Below are 19261 nucleotides of genomic sequence, written 5' to 3'. Positions count from 1 at the left end.
GGCACTGAAGGTACACAATTCGTACATCCCTACATTTGTGTCCCTGCACAGCCCAGCAGCTGGATGTCCGGCTGTGGGAGGCCCAAGCCGTCATCTCCACGGAGTTGCCGCGGAGCAGAGCTGGCCAGGGAGAATTTCAGGGGGAGGGACGGAGTGCATCCCCCCCACCGTGGATGTCCCTGCACAAAACCAGGTAAGTGTTTCGTACATCCCTAACTGCTATAAAAGAAGATGATAGACAAACAGACAGACAGACAGTCAGTCAGACAGACAGACAGACAGACAGACATAGATATAGATATAGATATAGATATAGATATAGATATAGATAATTATAATGATCCATTCTTGAGGGCAGTAGATGGTAGCAGGCCCTGTAAGACAAGGCAGGGACAGTCCAGCTGAAGCAGGGTTGTGAGGGGATCTTTGCCCACCTTCCTTTCTGTCTCCAAAGGGATAAATGTATTTGAGTAATGCATTTGATGGTTATGGCAAGAGTGATAGAAGAGGATTTGGGAAGGGTATGGTGGCCCTGAGGAAAATGGTTGGTCCCTCAGAAGTTCAAGCAGAAGGATCAGCAGCTCAATCTGAAGAAATAGTTCAGCCTCTGGAGCCAGGCCAGAGTCAGCAGAGAGACCCTGTTGACTCCTTTTGTCACCTCATCCCTGCTGGGTTATAGACCAGAGTGATCCTCTCTGGCCCTCTGCAGTGATGGTGATGCTACTTTAACACAGGTGAGACCCGGTCAACAGTTCCCTCCCATTGCCAGGCTGTGAGCTGGCAAAAAGAGGAAGGCACTGGGGCTCTTCCACATGGGTCCCTCTTTCAAGACCAACTGTGGAGCCTTCCAGAACCTCCTAATCCATAGCTTTCTTTAAGAAGCAAAGTATGGGCCTCAGTCATGCATCTTTCTCTCCTCAACTAACACAGATGGAGACACTTGTCTTTTCTTCACTGCTAGAGCGATGTGACCTCAATGAACTTGAGCACGCTCCGGGAGAGAGTGCAGGACAGGAAGGCCTGGCGTGCTATGGTCCATGGGGTCACGAAGAGTCGGACACGACTGAACGACTGAACAACAACAACAACAACAGAGCGATGTGACCTCAAAAAGAAAAGGTTACATTTTATCTAGAGCTCCCTCTCCTTGCAATCAAGGTGGCCCAGTATTTCTGGATCTACCTGGATCCCACTGGAAACCAAAGGTATGGATACCTTCCATACTTGCCCCCAACAGAAGCTATGGTTCTTATCTGATCCTGGTCGGTCCAGAATTCCAACCCCTCTCTAGTGCTAAAGATCAGATGCCATGCCTGATTTTCATCATGAGATGCTCCTTCGTATTCAGGTCGGGTCTCAGTAAAATAATGTAGCACTTGGGAAGAAAGATGCAGCCCAGTAAACCAGCACTGGAGGTCAAGATGGAGAAGACCTGCACAGCTACCATATATTTGCCCTTTGTGCTCAGGTAGGAGGGCACAAAGGAAACCCAAACACTGCAAAAGACCAGCATGCTGAAGGTGATCAGTTTGGCTTCATTGAAGGCCCCAGGCAGCTTCCTGGCTAGGAAAGCCACTGTGAAGCATATGGCAGACAGGAAGCCCATGTAGCCAAGAGCAGTATAGAACATTATGACAGATCCTTCGTTGCATTGCAGGATGATCTGTCCAGGCTGAGAGTGCATGTCAGAGTCAGGGAAGGGTGGAGAGATGCCCAGCCAGATGGTGCAGATGACAACTTGGACACTGGAACAAGAAATTACAATGGAGTTTGCCAGACTCTTCCCCAGCCATCTCCTGACCTTGTTCCCTGGCTTTGTGGCCAGGAAGGCCAGCACCACAGTGATCGTTTTGGCCAACACAGAAGATACAGCAACAGAGAAGATGATGCTGAAGGCTGTTTGTTGGAGAAGGCAGGTCTGTTTCCTTGGACAGCCGATGAATAGGAAGGAGGACAAGAAGGAAAGCAGGAGGGAGATCAGGAGAATGTAGGACAGGTCCCGGTTATTTGATTTGACTACTGGAGTTTCTCGGAATTTAATGAAGACTACTAAAATGACACCTGCTGTTAGGGATAAAAATAGGACAAAGGAAGCCAGAATGATCCCCAACGTTTCGTTATAGGACAGAAAAGTTATATGCTTGGGGACACATTGATCGTGGTCCTTGTTTGGATGCTGATCTTCTGGACACTTGGTGCAATGGTCTGCATCTGAAAAGGAGAAGAGTCACTTCAGCATGATGGACATCAGGCATACATCCAGAGCTCTTGGTGTTTTATTGTATTCTGACCAAAAATCGGGAAGAGAGAGAGGTCTGGAAATGGGGATGGCGGAGAATTCTGCTGTGGACCCAAATGAGGCCAGATTCTTTTGAATCCGGCCTCTGGAATCTGCAGCAGAATGGATAGCTTACCTCTGCCTCCCGAGGATTCCCTCCAGAATGGCACACCAGCTCCGGACTACTTGCAATACGATAATGACGGCTGCCATTACAGTATCGCTGTGAGGAATACAGCCGCAAATGGCGTAATGGACACCACTTGTGGCTGTAAACTGCTTAGCTTAACCTAAATGCAGCTGTAAATGGCTGCCATTAGGTTACGCTAAGGGATTTACGGCCACAAGGGGCACCCCCTATGCCATTTGCAGCTGTATTCCTCCCAGGGATATGGTAATTGTAGCTGCCATTACCATATTGCCAGTGATATGGTGCCAGTGTGTGGCTCCGTGGAATCCTCCTGATGCAGAGCCACTCCGGAGGATTCTGGGGGGAAGGAATGGATTGCTCCCCCCCCCTGGGCAGATTCCCCCATGGATTGGAAGGTAGGGAATCCACCCAAACCTATCGGGAAACAAGACTTTGTAACAGGGGAGGGAGAGAGACCAGTGTTCCCTCATAGAGGACCTGCTTGGTTGTCAAGAGATACAATTTGTGTATCTCTCATCACAAAAGTGGGGTCTCAGGCTGTGTTGCCAGGAAAGCCTTGTGAGAGATTATGGGGCTCTTGCAAGTCAGATTACACAAAACTGGCCTTGATGAGTTGATTTGGAATAAAAACAGCTTCCAATTTTGTTTAAACATGGAGTAGCAACTTTGTTTAGCTAAACAATGTTTCAGGGTAGTATCTATGTCGTTATCCTATTTCTATCAAAGTCATAAAAAGCAAGCCAAGGCAGTAAGCCCTGTCCTGAGCAGGGATTTGAACTTGGGTCTGGCTGGTCTGTTAAGTTTAAACCTCAGAGTAGCAATCCTTCATGAAGTCTACTTATCTCACCCTTTCATGAACATTTTTGCTAAAAGCATTTAAAGGAGTAGAACAGTGAATTGACACTGGGCAGGAGAGTGGTGTGATCAACAAAGATCTGGGGGTTGTTGTGGGGCAGAGGTTTCCGAACTTTGCATCTTCAACTTTACACCATTCACATCCCCTTTTCTGCCAAGGAATTGCATCTCTGCCACACAATCACAGCACATTGCAGACAAGGTCTTAATCACATCCCTGCCCCAGTCACGCTAAATGGATAGCTTTTTTGAAGGATTACTTTAAACCAGGGGAAAGAGATGCACAGTGCACAGTGGAGGCTGGTGGCTCCAATTTAGGTGGGTCTTTGAATGCATTTTGAGTTTCAGTCAGAACCAGCAAGACCTCTAAAGGAGCTATCAAACATGTTGAACCCTTTCCCCAAAATGGGTGCAGCTGCTTGGATAGGATGAGTTACAAACTGAAATTTTTTCTGGTTTGGTTTCCAAACCAGAAAAATAAAAGATAGGATGAGAAGTTCAATTAATCACAGTTAAAATAAAACAAACAGCAACAGCATCAAAATGCTGTAGAAGAGAGAAACCCATCATTAAAACCAGATTTGCTGAAATGGTTGGGCAAAAAAGACATCTTCACCTTTACTAGAATAGCATCACAGTTGATGAGCCTTCCTGGAGATGGCATTCCATCAGCAGGGTGCCACAACCAAAAAGGTCCTCTATCAGGTCACCAGTCACCTCATTCCAGATGGCAGAGGGATCAAGAAGAGAGCCTCTGATTACAAATGTAGTGTTGAGACAAAACAAACAAACAAACAAACAAACTCAGTGTTTTGCTCTATTTCCCAAGGGAACAGCCTTTCCACTGAGGTCACCCACCTTCCTGAGTGGAGATTGTCCCTTCTGCACATGGAGCACAAGCATAGCAGCAAGGTGGCTCTCCTTCCTGGACCTCCTTGGCATATCCAGGGTGACAGCTCTCGGCACACCTGGAACAAGGCACAGTCTAGCGATAAAGAGAACGAGCAGCAAGGAAAACATGTTAGGAGTACTTGTGTCAATGGAAATGAATCTAAGAGTTCGGAATAGACCGGATGAGATCTCTAGTCCCAGAGACCTCAAGTGCCCCCTGAATGCTCCTTGGGCTGTTCATTTGTTTGTTTCAGCAATTATATTACACTTTTCTCTACATAAGTAGACTGAACACAGAGTACAAAACTGAAAGGTAAGAGGTACAATATCAAAATAAAGTAAAGGTACAATCCTATTGAGACAGTCTGAACACAGAGGTGGCAAACTATCTAATACAGGGTGACTGAAGCTTGGAGGGGATTTTCTCCTCCGTGCTCTGGCCACCCTGCCTTTGTGGCTGGATTTGGCTGTCTAGCATTTGGCTGTCTAGCAGGGGGCTTCTGGGTGGGCGGCCGGGAGACTGGATGACACATAGGAAAAGTCATAATGATACTTCTGTGTTCTCCTTCCCTCCCTGTCTCCAGAAATACTCTGTTTTCACCTGCTCCATGCTGTAGTTACAAGCACGGAGACAGGGAAGAACCATGCCAGGTATGAGGGGGAGGAGGAGGGGGGGAGGAGGGAGTGTGGTTCCCAGAAATCAAGCAGCCATAGGATTGCTTTCCCCAATGCAAAACAGAACTAGCAACAGAAATAAAACAGCAACCATAAAACACACCAGTGAAGAGAGATGACTAGACATCTCATATATGTTAACCTCACATTATTAGAGCGTAAGAGATGCCACAAGCCCAAAATATGACACTAATAATTTCCCCTACCTGATTGAAATATGTGGGCCACACAATGGTTTCTGGGTTAATGGTGACCTTCCTGTGTGTGGATCCTTGTCTCGTCATACTCCCGATTTTCACTCTGCCTCGAGTTGAATTGGGAAACAACACCCAGTTCACAAATTCAAAGTCAGCTTCCAGCTCCCCACACTCATCCAGATACAGTTTGCTCACAGAAGCATTAGAAAACTGGACATCTCTTAAAAAAGCATGAAGCTAGAATGAAAGAAAAACCAACCGCCGTTCAAAAACCATGAAAACATACTCAATATCTTAGTAAGGGATGTACAGATTTTGTTAAATCTGTTCCATCCTTGTTTTGCAAATTCACAGGTCTCTCTCAACTTGAACCTACCAGGACACTACAATTAATATCTGAGGCTTTCCTCTGTGTGCCTCCCCTGAGGGAGTCTGAGGTCGTGGCAGCAAGGGAGAGGGCCTTCTCAGTGGTAGCCCCCTGATTCTGAAATGCGCTTCCCACCAGAATCTGCCTGGGACCAACAGTGTCATCTTTTCAGCATGAGTTTTATACTGCCCTCTATTCCCAGGTATGACATGGAATACTGTGGCATATTTATCTCAGTTCCTTTTATCAGCTCTAGTATCTTACTGTAATAATTGTTTTCATGGATTAATTTAAAAACAAAACAAAACACAAATTGTATGTTAAAGATTTTATATTCCATTGTTATTATCTTCTACTTGTGGTTTGTAATTTTGGCAAACCACCTAGAAGGCTTCAGCTATTGGGTGGTGTGGAAATAAATAAATGCACCCAATCATTTGTAAATAAGTAGGAAATAAACATCCACTTGCTGTTTAAAAAGAAAGATTGAGAGATTATGTCTTGTTCTTTGTGAGGGGAAGCCAGAGCCTTCAAATATGCTGCCCCACTCCTGCCCCCCCAGGTTACTTTTATTACCCATGAAGGGCAAGGGTCAAGAGGGGACATGTTGGGGGCCTCACAGCAAGCACCTTGCCCACATCATCAAGCGCAATAAGTGAAACTGATCTCACAAGATGAAGCAGGAAGAGGCAGGAGACACCAGAACAGAATCCTCTACAAGAAGAGGATTAAGTTTACTGCAATGACAAATGATTTTATCCCCAGCATTCTTCAAAAAGAGAGAGTCCATTAATAATCACTTTACCACACCCCGGGGGAGACGACTGGAGGAGGCAAAGCAGGGAATAAAATAAGGTCTGTTCGTTGCTAGCAATTCCACACAGTATGCATAAATACATGCTTTAACTCATGCACAGTCATTTTCATACAGAATCTTTTGCCCTTTCCAAAAGATCAGTGGAGGCTGCCCTATTTCAATGGGGCTGTGAATCTGCTCTGGCTCTCAGGCAGAACTCTGCAGAATCTATCCAAGGTATTGAATCTATGGTGATAGGGTTCAGCACTTTGGATAGCTCCTTCAGAGTTGTGTTGTGACTGGTTGTAACTGAAACTCAGAGTGGATTCACAGCCCCACTGAAAAAGGAGACACCAGCCTCCACTCGGGGTGTTGTTGCAGAAGGAGAAGGGAATACCTGCCACGGCTGCAGCCTTTGATGTTCTGACCTGCCTCCTCCACCCACCATCAACATCCATTTCGATCGGGAGGAATATGCCACATCTAAGGCATGTGCCACAGCTTGGACGCTGTTGTACGTACTGTAGCTGTCTTGAGACAGGGCTCTCTCTATCTCCTCCTGGGGCAGCATGGCCAGTTGCTCTTTCTCTGTGCATCTTGTCCAACTTTTCTTGGATAACACATGCTGTGAATAGAAACAGTGAAAGGCTCTTTGCCAAAACTGTTTAGAAGCTAAAGAAATTGGTTCATAGTACTCGTATTTTGTCCTTTGGGGGGTCTTCATTATGGAGGACAAAGAACCATGGAGGAATGGAAAGTAAGAAGGGTTATCAGACAAGATCATGTTGATGTCCTGAAAAGTTGTTGTGATCCAGAGTTTTGCCCCAGTTTGTCTCTTTTCAAGTATATCTTGCATAATGATAATTGGAAAAAAGCCATAGTGAGAGTCAACATAGAAAACCATTACTTTGACTGTTCTCCACATGACAGGGAGATCATTCTCAGATATTTGCGACAAGACATTTCGTGGTAGTCTTTTTGAGAAGGCAACACAAATCCCATGACTGATCATGAGGGGTATCAAGGCCCTCATGAACCTCTCTCCATTGTCAGTGTCTGGAGCATAAAGGCCAATCCATGTCCATCCGAAAAACAGGAGAAGCTGGACGATCCCCGGGTACTGGGTTTCTTCCCTTGGAGCCATCCGGTAGACAAAAGGGAACTCCGTTTTATCATTAAGAACATGTGCAACAAAGCCATAACTCATCTAGTGAGGAAAGGAAAAAAAGACTAGTGTTTAGCATAGTTGTGTGGGGTTTTTTTAGGATTCCGTATGGATTTATTTCTTTCTGGTGGTGGTTTTAGGTTGGTTTTATTCTGCACAGTTCTTATTCTGCCTCAATGTTCATATCTTGTTTTTTAAAACAATATAAATAAATAAATAAATAAATCAAAATAAAGATCAAATATTTGTTTATGAGGAAATATTAATATGTAACAAAATATGTGTCTCAGTGTTAGGTGTGGGGTATATGTTGTGGTGGGGGGTCAAAATACATTAGAAAACAAGCCACTCCAACCATTGTGAAAGCAACAGCATCCCAAAGGCACTCCCTTCCTTTTCCTCATCAAAGCGAAAGCTCATCTTTCAATTATACAAAATACAATGGAAGTGTACAGTTGAAGACACCAGAAGATTTAGCCCTCCCACACACAACTCTGTTCCTGAAACTGTTTTGGGGACACACTAGACCGTTATTCAAGAATTACAGCCAACAAGGGTCAACATGAGCAGAAAAAGCTCCAGGGCCATGTCTATAGCTGCGGGGTGGGCAGTTTTGTGGGTCCACATGGCACTGTTGCCACCAGATATGATCATGAAGGTTTAATGGTTTCATAGCAGGATCAGGCACCCCACAGCCCATCAAACACACTGGGGGCACATTACAACCTCATTCAAGTATTAAAGTCATGAATTAAGAACAATAGCGGAAAAGGCTCTGGAGGTGTGTCTGTAGCTCAGTGGTGGATAACATCCTAAGAAGATCATAAGCACATGAGAAGAGCCATGCTGGATCAGACCAAGGGTCCATCTCATCCAGTATTATGTTCTGACAGTGGCCAACCGGTGCCTCTGTGAAATCCAGAGCACGACATCAGTGCAACAGCACCCTGCTGCCCACATTCCCCAGCAAGTCTTCCACATAAGCATACTGCCTCTGATACTAGAGGTAGCATGTAGACATCTGGATCTCAGTACCTTTAAACTCCATGAATTGGTCTAACCTAGGGATGGCGGAGAATTTCTCCACGAATCTCCAGGAGGCCGAATGCCAATGCATTCGGCCCCCCAAAATTGGTGGTGAAATTCTCTGACAGCCCCCGCACCTCCCCGGGATGGGACTTACCATGGCCAAATGTCCCTCATGGCGCCGGGTCCCGGCGGTATTTCGGCAACGTTTCGGCGGTGGCGGGGGCGGTGGCCGGTCTTCCGACTGGCTGCCGCCGCCACCATTACAAAGAAAAGTAAAAAACAAAACAAAACACGTGATAGGCTACGTGACGATTTACGTAGCCTATCACGGCTAGATTTTCAAAGTCAGCTATGATAGGCTACGTAAATCTTTACGTAGCCTATCATGGGTGACTTTGAAAAAAAAACGCATATGCAAATGGTGGCGCCCATGGGCGCCACCATTTGCGTTCCTTATTTGGACAGGGGTAGTCTACGTAAAGATTTACGTAGATTACGGCGAAAATAAGGGAACGCTTATTTACGTAGACTACCTGGGCCCAAATAAGGAACACAAATGGCAGCGCCCATGGGTGCCGCCATTTGCATACGGGTTTTTTTTTTTCAAAGTCACCCGTGGTAGGCTACGTAAAGATTTACGTAGCCTATCACGGCTGACTTTGGAAATCTAGCCGTGATAGGCTACGTAAATCGTTATGTAGCCTATCATGTGTGTGTGTGTGTGTGTGTGTGTTTTAATTTACTTTTTTATTTTGTGGCTGGGGAGACAGGGCACTCCTCACCAGCCTGAACTTCAGGGGGAGAACTGAAGCGCCTCCTCCCCACCGCGAAGCAAGCTGCGGGACCAGGTAAGGGACTTTTGTCCATCCTTAGTCCAACCCCAGTTTAAGGCCATCCAAATTGGTGGCCATGACTACATCTTGTGGAAGTGAATTCCATAAGTGAACAAGGACTTCCTTTCACATGTCCTGGACCTCCCACCAATCAGCTCGATGGGGTGTCCTCTGGTTCTAGTATTCCGAGAGAGGGACAAAAATGTCTCCCTGTCCCCTTTCTCCACACCATGGATAAGTGTCTCCTTTGGAACCTGAAGGGGCTGAAACCTACCACGATCATCAGAACCAGTCACACAGCTGAAGTCTGAGGGTGGAATCTGACTAAAATGCTACTTAGAGTAGGCCTATTGAAATGAATGGGACAACTTAGTCATGCCTAACTGAAGTCCATTCATTGCAATTGGTCTGCTCTAAGTAGACATTTGTTGGATTCTCTCTGAAGTGATTCTGCTGGGTGGTGGGGGAGTGTGCAAGGAGAGTGCTTCATGATTCCTAGCACAATCAGACCAGCAGGCTGTGGGGAAATGCAGCAGCAGAATCATGGCAGTGACCAGGTGGGGGCTGCAAAACCTCCAAGCGGGCCCTCATGCATGTTGCTCTCCACTGCTTTAGATTCTCCCTTGTTGTCATCTGCCTCTTGCCTCCTTCAATGTGTTTTAGTGTACTGAAAACTGTGTTCTGAAAACTGCATCTGGGAGTTGAAAACTGCATCTGCTCTGCTTCCATCCAGGTGCCACCAAATGATTTGAAGTTGGGATTGGAAGGGTTCTGAGCCCGTGGTCCCTAGGCACCGGCCTCACCAGCTCCTGAGGCAGGAACTGATCATGGTCTTCCTCCAACCTCACTTTTTGATGCCCTGGCTCCCATTCCAAAACACCACCACTGCCACTACTCCCTTCCAGCACACACTCCAGAGGAACAGCTTCCCCAATGGCCAGAGGCGCCTTGGAATTGAGCAAGTGCTCAGCACAAATTTCTATGCACTTGGCACCCTCTCCACTCCCAACTCATACCTGTGGGATTTTGTAGATACCTGACATGGTTGAAATCAGGATGGAGAGGTCAGATTCTGCTCCTTCAAGAACAGCCAGCAGGTGATTCTTTCTCCCACAGTTGTAATTTGGAAGATTGCTTTCCCCACCAACAACCAGCTGTAGCATTGCATACGAAGTGGTTCTTCCATCGAAATTGGACTTATAGACATCGTAGCCCAGGGTGATGTTGGGTAAGACCCTGGGAGTCTGAATGATCTCCTGAATGGCAAACAAGAAGGCCAGGATGTGCCAGTACCTTGGCTCTAGCAAACTGCAAAAGAGTAAATGAAATGAAAACAGATCTGTCACCCTGTCATCCTCCATTCAATGAAAACCAATTGTCATTTATTTCCTTTGATAAATCTAAAAGCCTGTTAAGGCAATGCCAATCTCAGAAGAGCTGATCCTCACATTACGTTTTTTATGTTTGTAGGGAGCCGCAAACCTAACCTCGTTGCAAGGTAAATAAATATCCATTTGCCATTTAAAAGCAAAGATGGAGCGATTATGCCTCATTCCTGGAGAGGGCAAGTCTGCAGCCTTCAAAGAACACAATTGATGTGCATATTTACATTCCTATACCACCCCATCACTGAAGCTCTTTGGGTGTTTGTAATGGCCCCAGGCCTGTAACCAAGTTACCAGTAGTTTTCGAGGGGCCTAGGGATCCATAATGCTCTCTGCTTTGGTTCATTATTAGTGCAATTCTCTTGTGCAGTGGGCCTCTTGACTGGTAAGATGAATCAAAGGTTGATATTGCTGCCTCAGCACGTTCCATGCTAATGAGCTCTGAACCAGTTATCTTATCCAGGCCTAGGATGCACCTGAGAATTGAGGCTCTGTATATGCTAAGCTACAGGTGTCTGTGCTGAGAACGTTCTGATGGTTTTCCTTCTGAACAAGCACTGTTCGTCTATGCTGGGAAGGTTGCAGATGAACACTCATTAACGCTTGCTGCTGTCATGCTGCCTCAGTGCTAACATGGATGGTATAAAGCCCATCTTACCCCTTGGCTCTGGGTTCAGAGAAGCTGTTTGATCAAACCATTGGGTATGCCTGTGTGCTGTTAAGTACTCCATAAATTCTCCTTGTAAGCAAACCTGGAACTGGCTTATCACTATCTCGGCACCTCTAAATCTTATCAGCCCACGGCCAAGGGAATACAGCATTTTACAGAAATTAAAGTGCATTGTACACAGTATAAAACTATTTGCATAAAGGCAATGGTGGTGACATTCTGCAAAATCAAATACCCACTGGCACAGCTGTGTTGAATCTTTCAGATGCACAACCGGTTGCACAGCTAGTTGCAATGCAGGTGCAAAGTGGTCACACAACAGATTTCACAAAGGGTTGCACAACAGGTGCAAGAAGTTGCATACCTGAAGCAGAATGCCCAATGGGTGGCACAAGCATAACGCAAAACCGCTTCCGCAACCACACTCACACAAGTGTAACTTCAGTTGGATTCTTCTCTTCCGCTTGGTTCAGAACCAGGTTTCCACTACCAGGGTGACACAGTTCGATATTGCAAGGACAACATACATCTAAAACAATTTTAATCAACTCATTGGACAAAACTAGCACCTGATTAAAAGTTCATCATTTGTTGTCAAATGCCTGAGAGAAGAGAAACGTCTTGACCTGGCTCCAAAAAGGAAACAATGTGGGCACCAGGCAGGCCTTGCACACACATATGTGTGCGCGCACACACACACACACACACACACGTGTATTCAATGAAAATTTCTGGATCTACAGACTGAGAGATGTTAGTCGCAATGGCCTTAATCTGGAGGACAATTTGTAGGCATTAAACGATCACACCTCTGTTTGTTTTTTCCCCTGCAGGCATTCCAACCTGCCACTCCTGATATCCATTTAACAGCACAGCTACTGATGAGGGTGGAAGCTTAAATATATTTTCGGAATACTCTGTGTTAGTCTTTCTATCTTTCATATATAGAAAGATAGAAAGACTACACACACACACACACACACACACACACAAACACACACACACACGTGTGTGTGTGTGTGTGTGTGTGTATGTATATGTAGGGGCTTCTTACCCCCAAACAGGAGCAGCTTGTTGCAAGACATTTCACCTCAGCTTCACATAGTCTCTCAGATTGGATTTACAGTTGGTTCCAATAGAATAAATAAAAGACAATTAATTGCTTGAGAAACGGTGAAATTTCTGTATCTATAGAGTGAGAATGTATGTCCCATATCTTTTGAAGAGGTTACTTCAGATAGGGACTGGGAAATTTAAGAATCACATGCCCTCAAAAATATGGGGGGGCATTTGTAAGTGTCACCCCCAATTGTCACGCCAAGGAACACTGCCTGTGCATTCACCTTTCTCCAAATATTCAATTGGATGATGGTGGGTTTGGCTTTACATACTGCAGAGTAGCTGCAACTCTCCAAGTACATTTACTGCCTTGTAGTAAGCATATATGCTGATTGCTGAGGGATGGAAGAGAAAGCTGTGTGATGGCATTTTTGTTTACACTGCACCCAAGAAGTGTTTGTTCTTTTGCTCGGACTATGCAAGAAAACTGTAATTATCCAGCTATACATGATCATGCTGAATAAGATACTACCTTAATGCTAATGATGCTCCAAATTTTCCTTTAAAATGCACAAGAGGGGCAAAGTTGGGAGAGTGAATAACTGGGGATGAGCAGGTATATGAGGAAATACGTGCAATTTCTAGTAAATGGGGTGTCCAGGTTGGGAAGCATTTCATCATCACTACTTACCAATCAACCCTGGTTAAAGGGGACTCGGAAAAGACATATGGCTGGAGATACTTAAGATATTGTGACGATAAAACTCCACTGATGAGGTAGTCTCCTGGCCGGTAGTAATTGAGTGCTCCTTTTTGATTTCTGATGGGAGCCAAGGGGCATTCTTCCTTTTTCGTCTTGCAGGCTGCATGAGGCAGCAGCAGCAGCAGAAGGAGCGGCAGTGATACCATGACGGTTCCGCTGCCTTGCTCCTTCTGACTGGTCCTCTCAGCTCCAAAGTTAGCAGACCAGAACAAGCCAGAGAAGTCTTGCAAGGGTGAGGCTGCAGTATCTTTCTGAACACAACGAGTTCTGAGCAGAAAGAGAGTTCCACCAAACTGCACCACAGTCGTGGTCATGGAATCATGGAATGGTAGGGTTGGAAGGGGCCTACAAAACTATCGAGTCCAACCCCCAGGTCATCCCAGGCTGTCCTGGATCTCAGCACAGGTTGCACAGGACCTATTTAATACATCAGGCTTTTCAGGAATAGCACAAGGGGTTACCTCATGTTGGCTTTGATTCTGCTGCTTAGGTCATTAGTCTCAAAGGGAATCTCTAGAAGACAGAACCATCACAATGGTTTTGATATTCACCAGAGGAAGCATCACCTGTGCAACTTCAGGGACCCTCGGATTGGCTTGAGCCCCAGGTGCAGAGCTGGAGAAAAACATGTTTTTGAGAACTCACGAATGAGGCTTCATCTTCTGATGGGGGATGGGAAAGGGAGGGATGTGACCATGGCTTGAGCATTGTTGGAGAATGAACAACAAAACAACCAGGATCCATAAAACCTTTTAGGATGTATACCGGGGCTGTGGAATATGTCACAGAGTCATAGAATAGTAGGGTTCGAAGGGGCCTACAAGGCCATCGAGTCCAACCCCCAAGATGTGTCCTTCCACATCTTGTTGAACTAAGTCCCTTAAGCCCTACCCAATGGTGAGGAATGCTGGGAGTTGCAGTCCAAAAACATCTGAGGGGCCACACTGTTATCAGGAGGGGGATGGGGTCAGATCCTCGACTCCCCCTTCTGAGCTCACAGTGCTGTCTTTGACCTCAGACGGGTTTCCCAAGCCATCCAATGGTTCCTGGGACACTCCTCCAGGGATGATAGGATGGCTCTCCAATAGGCATGTACAATAGTCACTTACCTTTTCGAAGGGTGACATTTGCGGTGGGGGGAAGGCGTTCCATCCATCCCCCAGAAATTCTCTCCGGCTGGCTGTGCTCTGCAGAGATTCCGCAGAGCTGCCGGCGTGGGGCGCCCACAGCCGGACATAGGGGTGGTCGAAAGTGACTTACCTGTACTCGAAGCTTTTCGCGGTGGGGGGGAGGTGCTTTGCTGCTCCCCCCACGAAGTTCAGGCCGGGGGGGAGGCTTCCCGCCTCGCCCGGCCGAAATTCAGGCCGGGGGGGAGGCTTCCCGCCTCGCCCGGCCGAAATTCAGGCCGGGGAGGAGGCGCCTCGCCTTGCCCGGCCACGAACTCCAAAGTTTTTTTTTTAAAAAAAAACGCCCCTGTGATAGGCTACGTGATGATTAACGTAGCCTATCACGGCTAGATCTGCAAAGTCAGCCGTGATAGGCTACGTTAATCGTCACGTAGCCTATCACGGCTGACTTTGCAAATCTAGCCGTGATAGGCTACGTTAATCGTCACGTAGCCTATCATGGGGGCGTTTTTGTTTGTTTTTCTTTTCTTGGAATGGTGGCGGCGGTAGCTGGTCGAAAGACCGGCTGCCGCTCCCGCCCCACATGAACTCCCGCCGAACCGCCGGCCGGACCCGCCGCTGGGAGGGACATTCGGCAAAGGTAAGTCCCATCCCGGGGGGGGTGCGGGGTGTGGGGGGCAGAGAATTTCTCCCCGAAACTTGTTCGGGGGGCCGAACACGTTGGCGCTTGGCCCCCCGAAGTTTCGGGGAGAAATTCTCCGCCATCCCTACTGATGTTGCTACTCAAAGCCAGTTCCCAACTGATCCATGCTTTGGTTAGTGATGAACGAGTCAATCTGGCATGCATCACTGAAATCTGAGAGGGTGAGCTTTTTTAGGCTGATCTGGCCCAGCTTCGCCCACCTGGGTATTCACTGCAGCATCAACCCGGGGTTGGGAGGAACTGTGGTAATTAAGAATACTATCTTGGTCACCAGGAACCACTCCCACACCACAGGAGGATGTGAGGATCTATACCTCACATTGGGCAGGTAAAACAGTTTGGCCATGCTGTTGGTTTACCAGCCACCCTACTGCCCAATGGTATCCCTGACTGATCTGGCTGAGAATATTGTTAGAGAACCCGAAGACAATGGTTCCAGGAGACATCAACATTCACCCTGAGACAGACTTGACTGGGCTGTTTCAGGACTTCCTTGCTTGTATGAACATCGTAGGGCTGTCTCAATTTGCAATGGGGCAGGAAGTACCCTCAATTTAGTATTTTTCTCCGGACATGACTTGCTGGTTCATAGAATCATAGAATCATAGAATAGTAGGATTGGAAGGGGCCTAAAAGGCAATCACGTCCAACCCCCTGCTCAATGCAGGAATCCAAGTCCAAGAGCATCCCTGACAGATGGCTGTCCAGCCTTGACTTGAATGCCTACAGTGTGGGAAAGCCCACTACCTCCCTAAGTCATTGGTTCCATTGTCATATTGCTCTAGCAGTCAGGACGTTTTTCCTGAAGTTCAGCCGGAATCTGGCTTCCTGTCACTTGAGACCATTATTCCATGTCCTACACTATGGGCTGATCGAACAAAGATCCTGGCCTTCCTCTCTGTGACAACCTTTCAAGTACTTGAAGAGCACTATCATATCTCCCTTCAGTCTCCTCTTCTCAAGGCTAAACATGCCCAGTTCTTTCAGTCTCACTTCATAGGGCTTTGTTTCCAGACCCTGATCATCTTGGTTGCCCTCCTCTGAACCCTCTCCAGTTTGTCTTAGGGATGTACGAAAGTCACTTACCTGGTCTCGCAGCTTTTTTCGCGGTGGGGGGGAGACGCTTCGCTTCTCCTCCCGAAGTTCAGGCGAAGGGGGGGAGGCTTCCCACCTCGCCCGGCCAAAATTCAGGCCGGGGAGAAGCGCCCTGTCTCCCCTGCCGTGAACTACAAAAGAAAGGAAGGAAGGAAGGAAGGAAGGAAGGAAGGAAGGAAGAAAGAAAGAAAGAAAGAAGACCACGTGGCCATGATAGGCTACGTAAATCGTTACGTAGCCTATCACGGGTGACTTTGGGGGAAAAAAAAAAAACGCGTACGCAAATGGCGGCACCCATGGGGTGCCGCCATTTCTGTTCCTTATTTGACCCCTGTAGTCTACGTAAATCTTTACGTAGACTACGGCGAAAATCAGGACAATGCCATTTGCGTTCCTTATTTGACCCCTGTAGTCTACGTAAAGATTTACGTAGACCACGGCGAAAATAAGGACAACGCTATTTGCGTTGCCCTTATTTTCGTCGTAGTCTACGTAAAGATTAACAATTACAACGTAATTGTAAATATTACATTGTGATTGCTTACGGATTTCCTCCATAGGGGGGAATCCCCCCGTTGCTTCCGCCGTACTCTCGCCATTGTGGATTGCCTTGGCCAGAACTTTTCCACTATTCTCGTAATTATTTACGTATTTTTTGTCGTTGCTGCCCGAAATATGTTTCCCACTTTCCCGCCTTCTGTGCGCTCCCCCGCTGTCTTCTTTTCTCGGACAGGGACAGGGACAGGGATTTTATTAATTTCTGTGTATTTGTGCTTAATGATCCTCGCGTTTACTGGTCTTGTTGTTAACCTAACCGCCTCACACAGTCACAATAAAAAAAAAACGGGGCTGCAGCTCCACTTCCGCAAAATCTGTCGTCAACTTCCTGCTAACTTCCTGAATGTCGTCTGCATTTGCGCTTGCGTCTGCATGGGGATTTGTGGGTGGAGTTCTGTGGTGGTGTGGTGGTGGTGTGTTAGTGGAGGTGCTTGCTTATTATTGGATTTCCTGTTGTTTGTTCATTGTTGTGGTTTTGTCTGGTCTGTGTGTGTGTGTGTAGTTGTGCATTGTGGTGTTTTTGTCCAGTTTGGTCTCTGTGTGTGTGCAGTTAAGTGGTGGTTGTGCACGTGGCTGTCTTGGTGTGTGTGTTTGTGTGCAAATTGCAAAATGGCTGCACCAGTGCATGGCAGGAGGTGGGACCATGAGGAGACCAAGGCCCTCCTCATCAACATTAAGCACAGTGAGGCGGTGGCAGTGCTGTTTGGCAGCTCCTCCTGCTGCAATAAACTTTATTGGGCCCAGATAAAGAGGAGGATGGAGCGAGCGAGCCACTATCGCACAGGTCCAAATGGAAGGCGCTCAAGCAGTCCTTCGTCAGAGAGGGGATTGCTGCTGCCGAGCGGAGGGCACCGCTGTCCAACCCCCCCCGCCTACTACTGGCGCATCCGCAGAGTGTGGGTCCAAGCAGGCCGGCCCCCATTTTTGCAGAGGTATATGGCTGGTAAGTTATAGTTATCCCATCATCAAGCTCAACTAAATATGAAGACAAGGATGTGTACCAAAAATGAAGCTATCTCTTTGTGGTCTCTCTCATGGAGAAACAAACAAATCCTGACATTTAGCCTGCAATCCTATGCTTGCTGAACTTGGACAGAAAAAGGTCCCATCATATTCCGGCTACTTTGGCTGGTTGAAGAAGGGATGCTGGGAACTGCGTTGTTTTTCCCTGTACAACCACATGCATAGGATTATGTGGGCCTGGCTACTACAACTCATATTACACACTGACACACTGTCCATTTCCAGGGAAATGCTGCTGCTGCCGGTCTCTGCAGTGCACACAGGGGGACTGGCACCAGCCCAGCAGCAACAGGGCCAGCCTCTCGGTGTCGTCTTCCTTCTTCATGTAGTGATTGCTGAATTTTTGCACCCCACCCACCCCACTTTCTACCAAGACATTGGCACTCCAGTCAACTCATGAGCAAGTGTTCATCTGAGACCTTGGAGGTCTGGGTATAGTCCACTCAGCCATGGAAGCTCGCTGGGTGACTTTGGCCCAGTCAGAAAGCCCCAGCCTACTACCTCAGTGTTGTTGTTGTCAGCGTTAATGGAGAGGAAGAGGCTAATGTGAGCCGCCTTGGGTTCCTTGCGCTAGGAAAAAAGGTGGCATTTATGCAATGCATCACTAGAATGAATAGATACCATGGCATTGCAAATGTAGAAGTGGGGTGACTAGAAGTGCAATCCTGTGCATGTTTACAGAAGTCCAACAGTCCCCATCACACCAAAACTGTCAGTACTGTATAATCTGCCTCCCTAATTATCCCCTCATCATTAGACCTTGTGGTGGGAGGACAGAATCAGTGGTCCTTATGGTAGTGGGATGGTGATAGACAGATCAATCAGTGACTGTGGTTTTGTTCACTCACCACATATATAAAGGCATTCATTCTGTTACTGTGACATCCCACAGCTGCGCATCGTGCCTTGCTGGTGGAGGAGGCACTGAGGGCCACGGAGAGGGAGAGGACAGAGGAGGAGGAGGAGGAGGAGGAAGAGGAGGAGGAGGAAGAGGACGAGGAAGAGCCAGCAGCAAGAGGAGCAGCATCTGTGGAGGAAGGCCACCCTTCTTCCACAGATGAAGCCCCTTCTCTTGTGATCCTGACGCGTCTGATAAGAGACGTCCGGATGCTCAGGAGGACCTGTAAGTAGTACTTCAGAATGGCACCTGACCTGAGCTAACAACTCTGCCTGCAAGATGCATATTACCATTGTGCTTTATTCTTCTCTTTCTTTCTACACACAGGTGACGACCTTCAAAGAAGGGTGGAGGCCCTGGAGCGGGAAAGCCATCCTCCTCCTACGAGCCGAGGCCTGCAGCCACAGCCAGCCAGCCCAACGTTGTTTTTGAATTGTTGAATTGTTGAATTGTTTCTGTGTTTTGTTTTGATCTGTTCTGTTTGTATATAAAGTTCTTTTAAAAAAAAAGGTTACAATTCCTTGGTTCAAGTCCACAGATATAATTTCTTAAATCTAGATCATTGTACACAATGATCTCTGTGTTTGCTTACTGTTAACCGCAACAAGAATGCCTCCCCAAAATCCCAGCCAAACAAGAACAGCTGCTGTAAGCTTCCCTCATAGGGAGATGGCCAGTCTGCATCCCTGATGTTATGAATGAATGCATTCAAGATGAGGCTGGACAGCCATCTGCCAGGGATG

The 19261-nt window shown here is 47.1% G+C and overlaps 3 protein-coding genes across 3 annotated transcripts in view; 1 reads left to right on the top strand and 2 right to left on the bottom strand.

The window, feature by feature from the left end:
- Positions 1-19261, bottom strand: part of LOC146356375 (uncharacterized) — a 980383-nt gene that overhangs the window by 793618 nt on the left and 167504 nt on the right. The gene's annotated exons all lie outside the window — the stretch shown is intronic.
- Positions 1301-14527, bottom strand: LOC146356378 (vomeronasal type-2 receptor 26-like). Its single transcript, XM_084840439.1, has 7 exons — positions 14375-14527; positions 13576-13729; positions 10254-10545; positions 6608-7417; positions 5057-5284; positions 4143-4269; positions 1301-2211 (listed from the first exon to the last, which is right to left on the bottom strand). Exons 2-7 carry the CDS (start codon positions 13578-13580, stop codon positions 1301-1303), a joined length of 2373 nt encoding a protein of 790 aa, XP_084696565.1. The 5' UTR covers positions 13581-13729; positions 14375-14527.
- LOC146356377 (uncharacterized) lies at positions 15064-19018 on the top strand. Its single transcript, XM_084840344.1, has 3 exons — positions 15064-15244; positions 18513-18743; positions 18846-19018. Exons 1-3 carry the CDS (start codon positions 15064-15066, stop codon positions 18956-18958), a joined length of 525 nt encoding a protein of 174 aa, XP_084696470.1. The 3' UTR covers positions 18959-19018.

The sequence above is a fragment of the Heloderma suspectum genome, chromosome 2 (assembly GCF_057233095.1).
Source record: "Heloderma suspectum isolate Gila_16-S chromosome 2, 16-S_ref, whole genome shotgun sequence".
NCBI classification, from domain to species: domain Eukaryota; kingdom Metazoa; phylum Chordata; class Lepidosauria; order Squamata; family Helodermatidae; genus Heloderma; species Heloderma suspectum.
This window is presented reverse-complemented; position numbering and strand designations above follow the sequence as displayed.

Bases quoted from the DNA above. Each gene is read 5' to 3' on its own strand.
- LOC146356378 (XM_084840439.1), bottom strand. The intron at 7,418-10,253 runs GTATGAGTTGGG...TTTCCTCACTAG, and splicing joins GTATCTACAAAATCCCACAG to ATGAGTTATGGCTTTGTTGC. The intron at 4,270-5,056 runs GTAGGGGAAATT...CTTTATCGCTAG, and splicing joins GGCCCACATATTTCAATCAG to ACTGTGCCTTGTTCCAGGTG.
- LOC146356377 (XM_084840344.1), top strand. From the start codon at position 15,064: ATGAACGAGTCAATCTGGCATGCATCACTGAAATCTGAGAGGGTGAGC. The intron at 15,245-18,512 runs GTGAGGATCTAT...GACATCCCACAG, and splicing joins CTCCCACACCACAGGAGGAT to CTGCGCATCGTGCCTTGCTG. The intron at 18,744-18,845 runs GTAAGTAGTACT...TTCTACACACAG, and splicing joins CCGGATGCTCAGGAGGACCT to GTGACGACCTTCAAAGAAGG.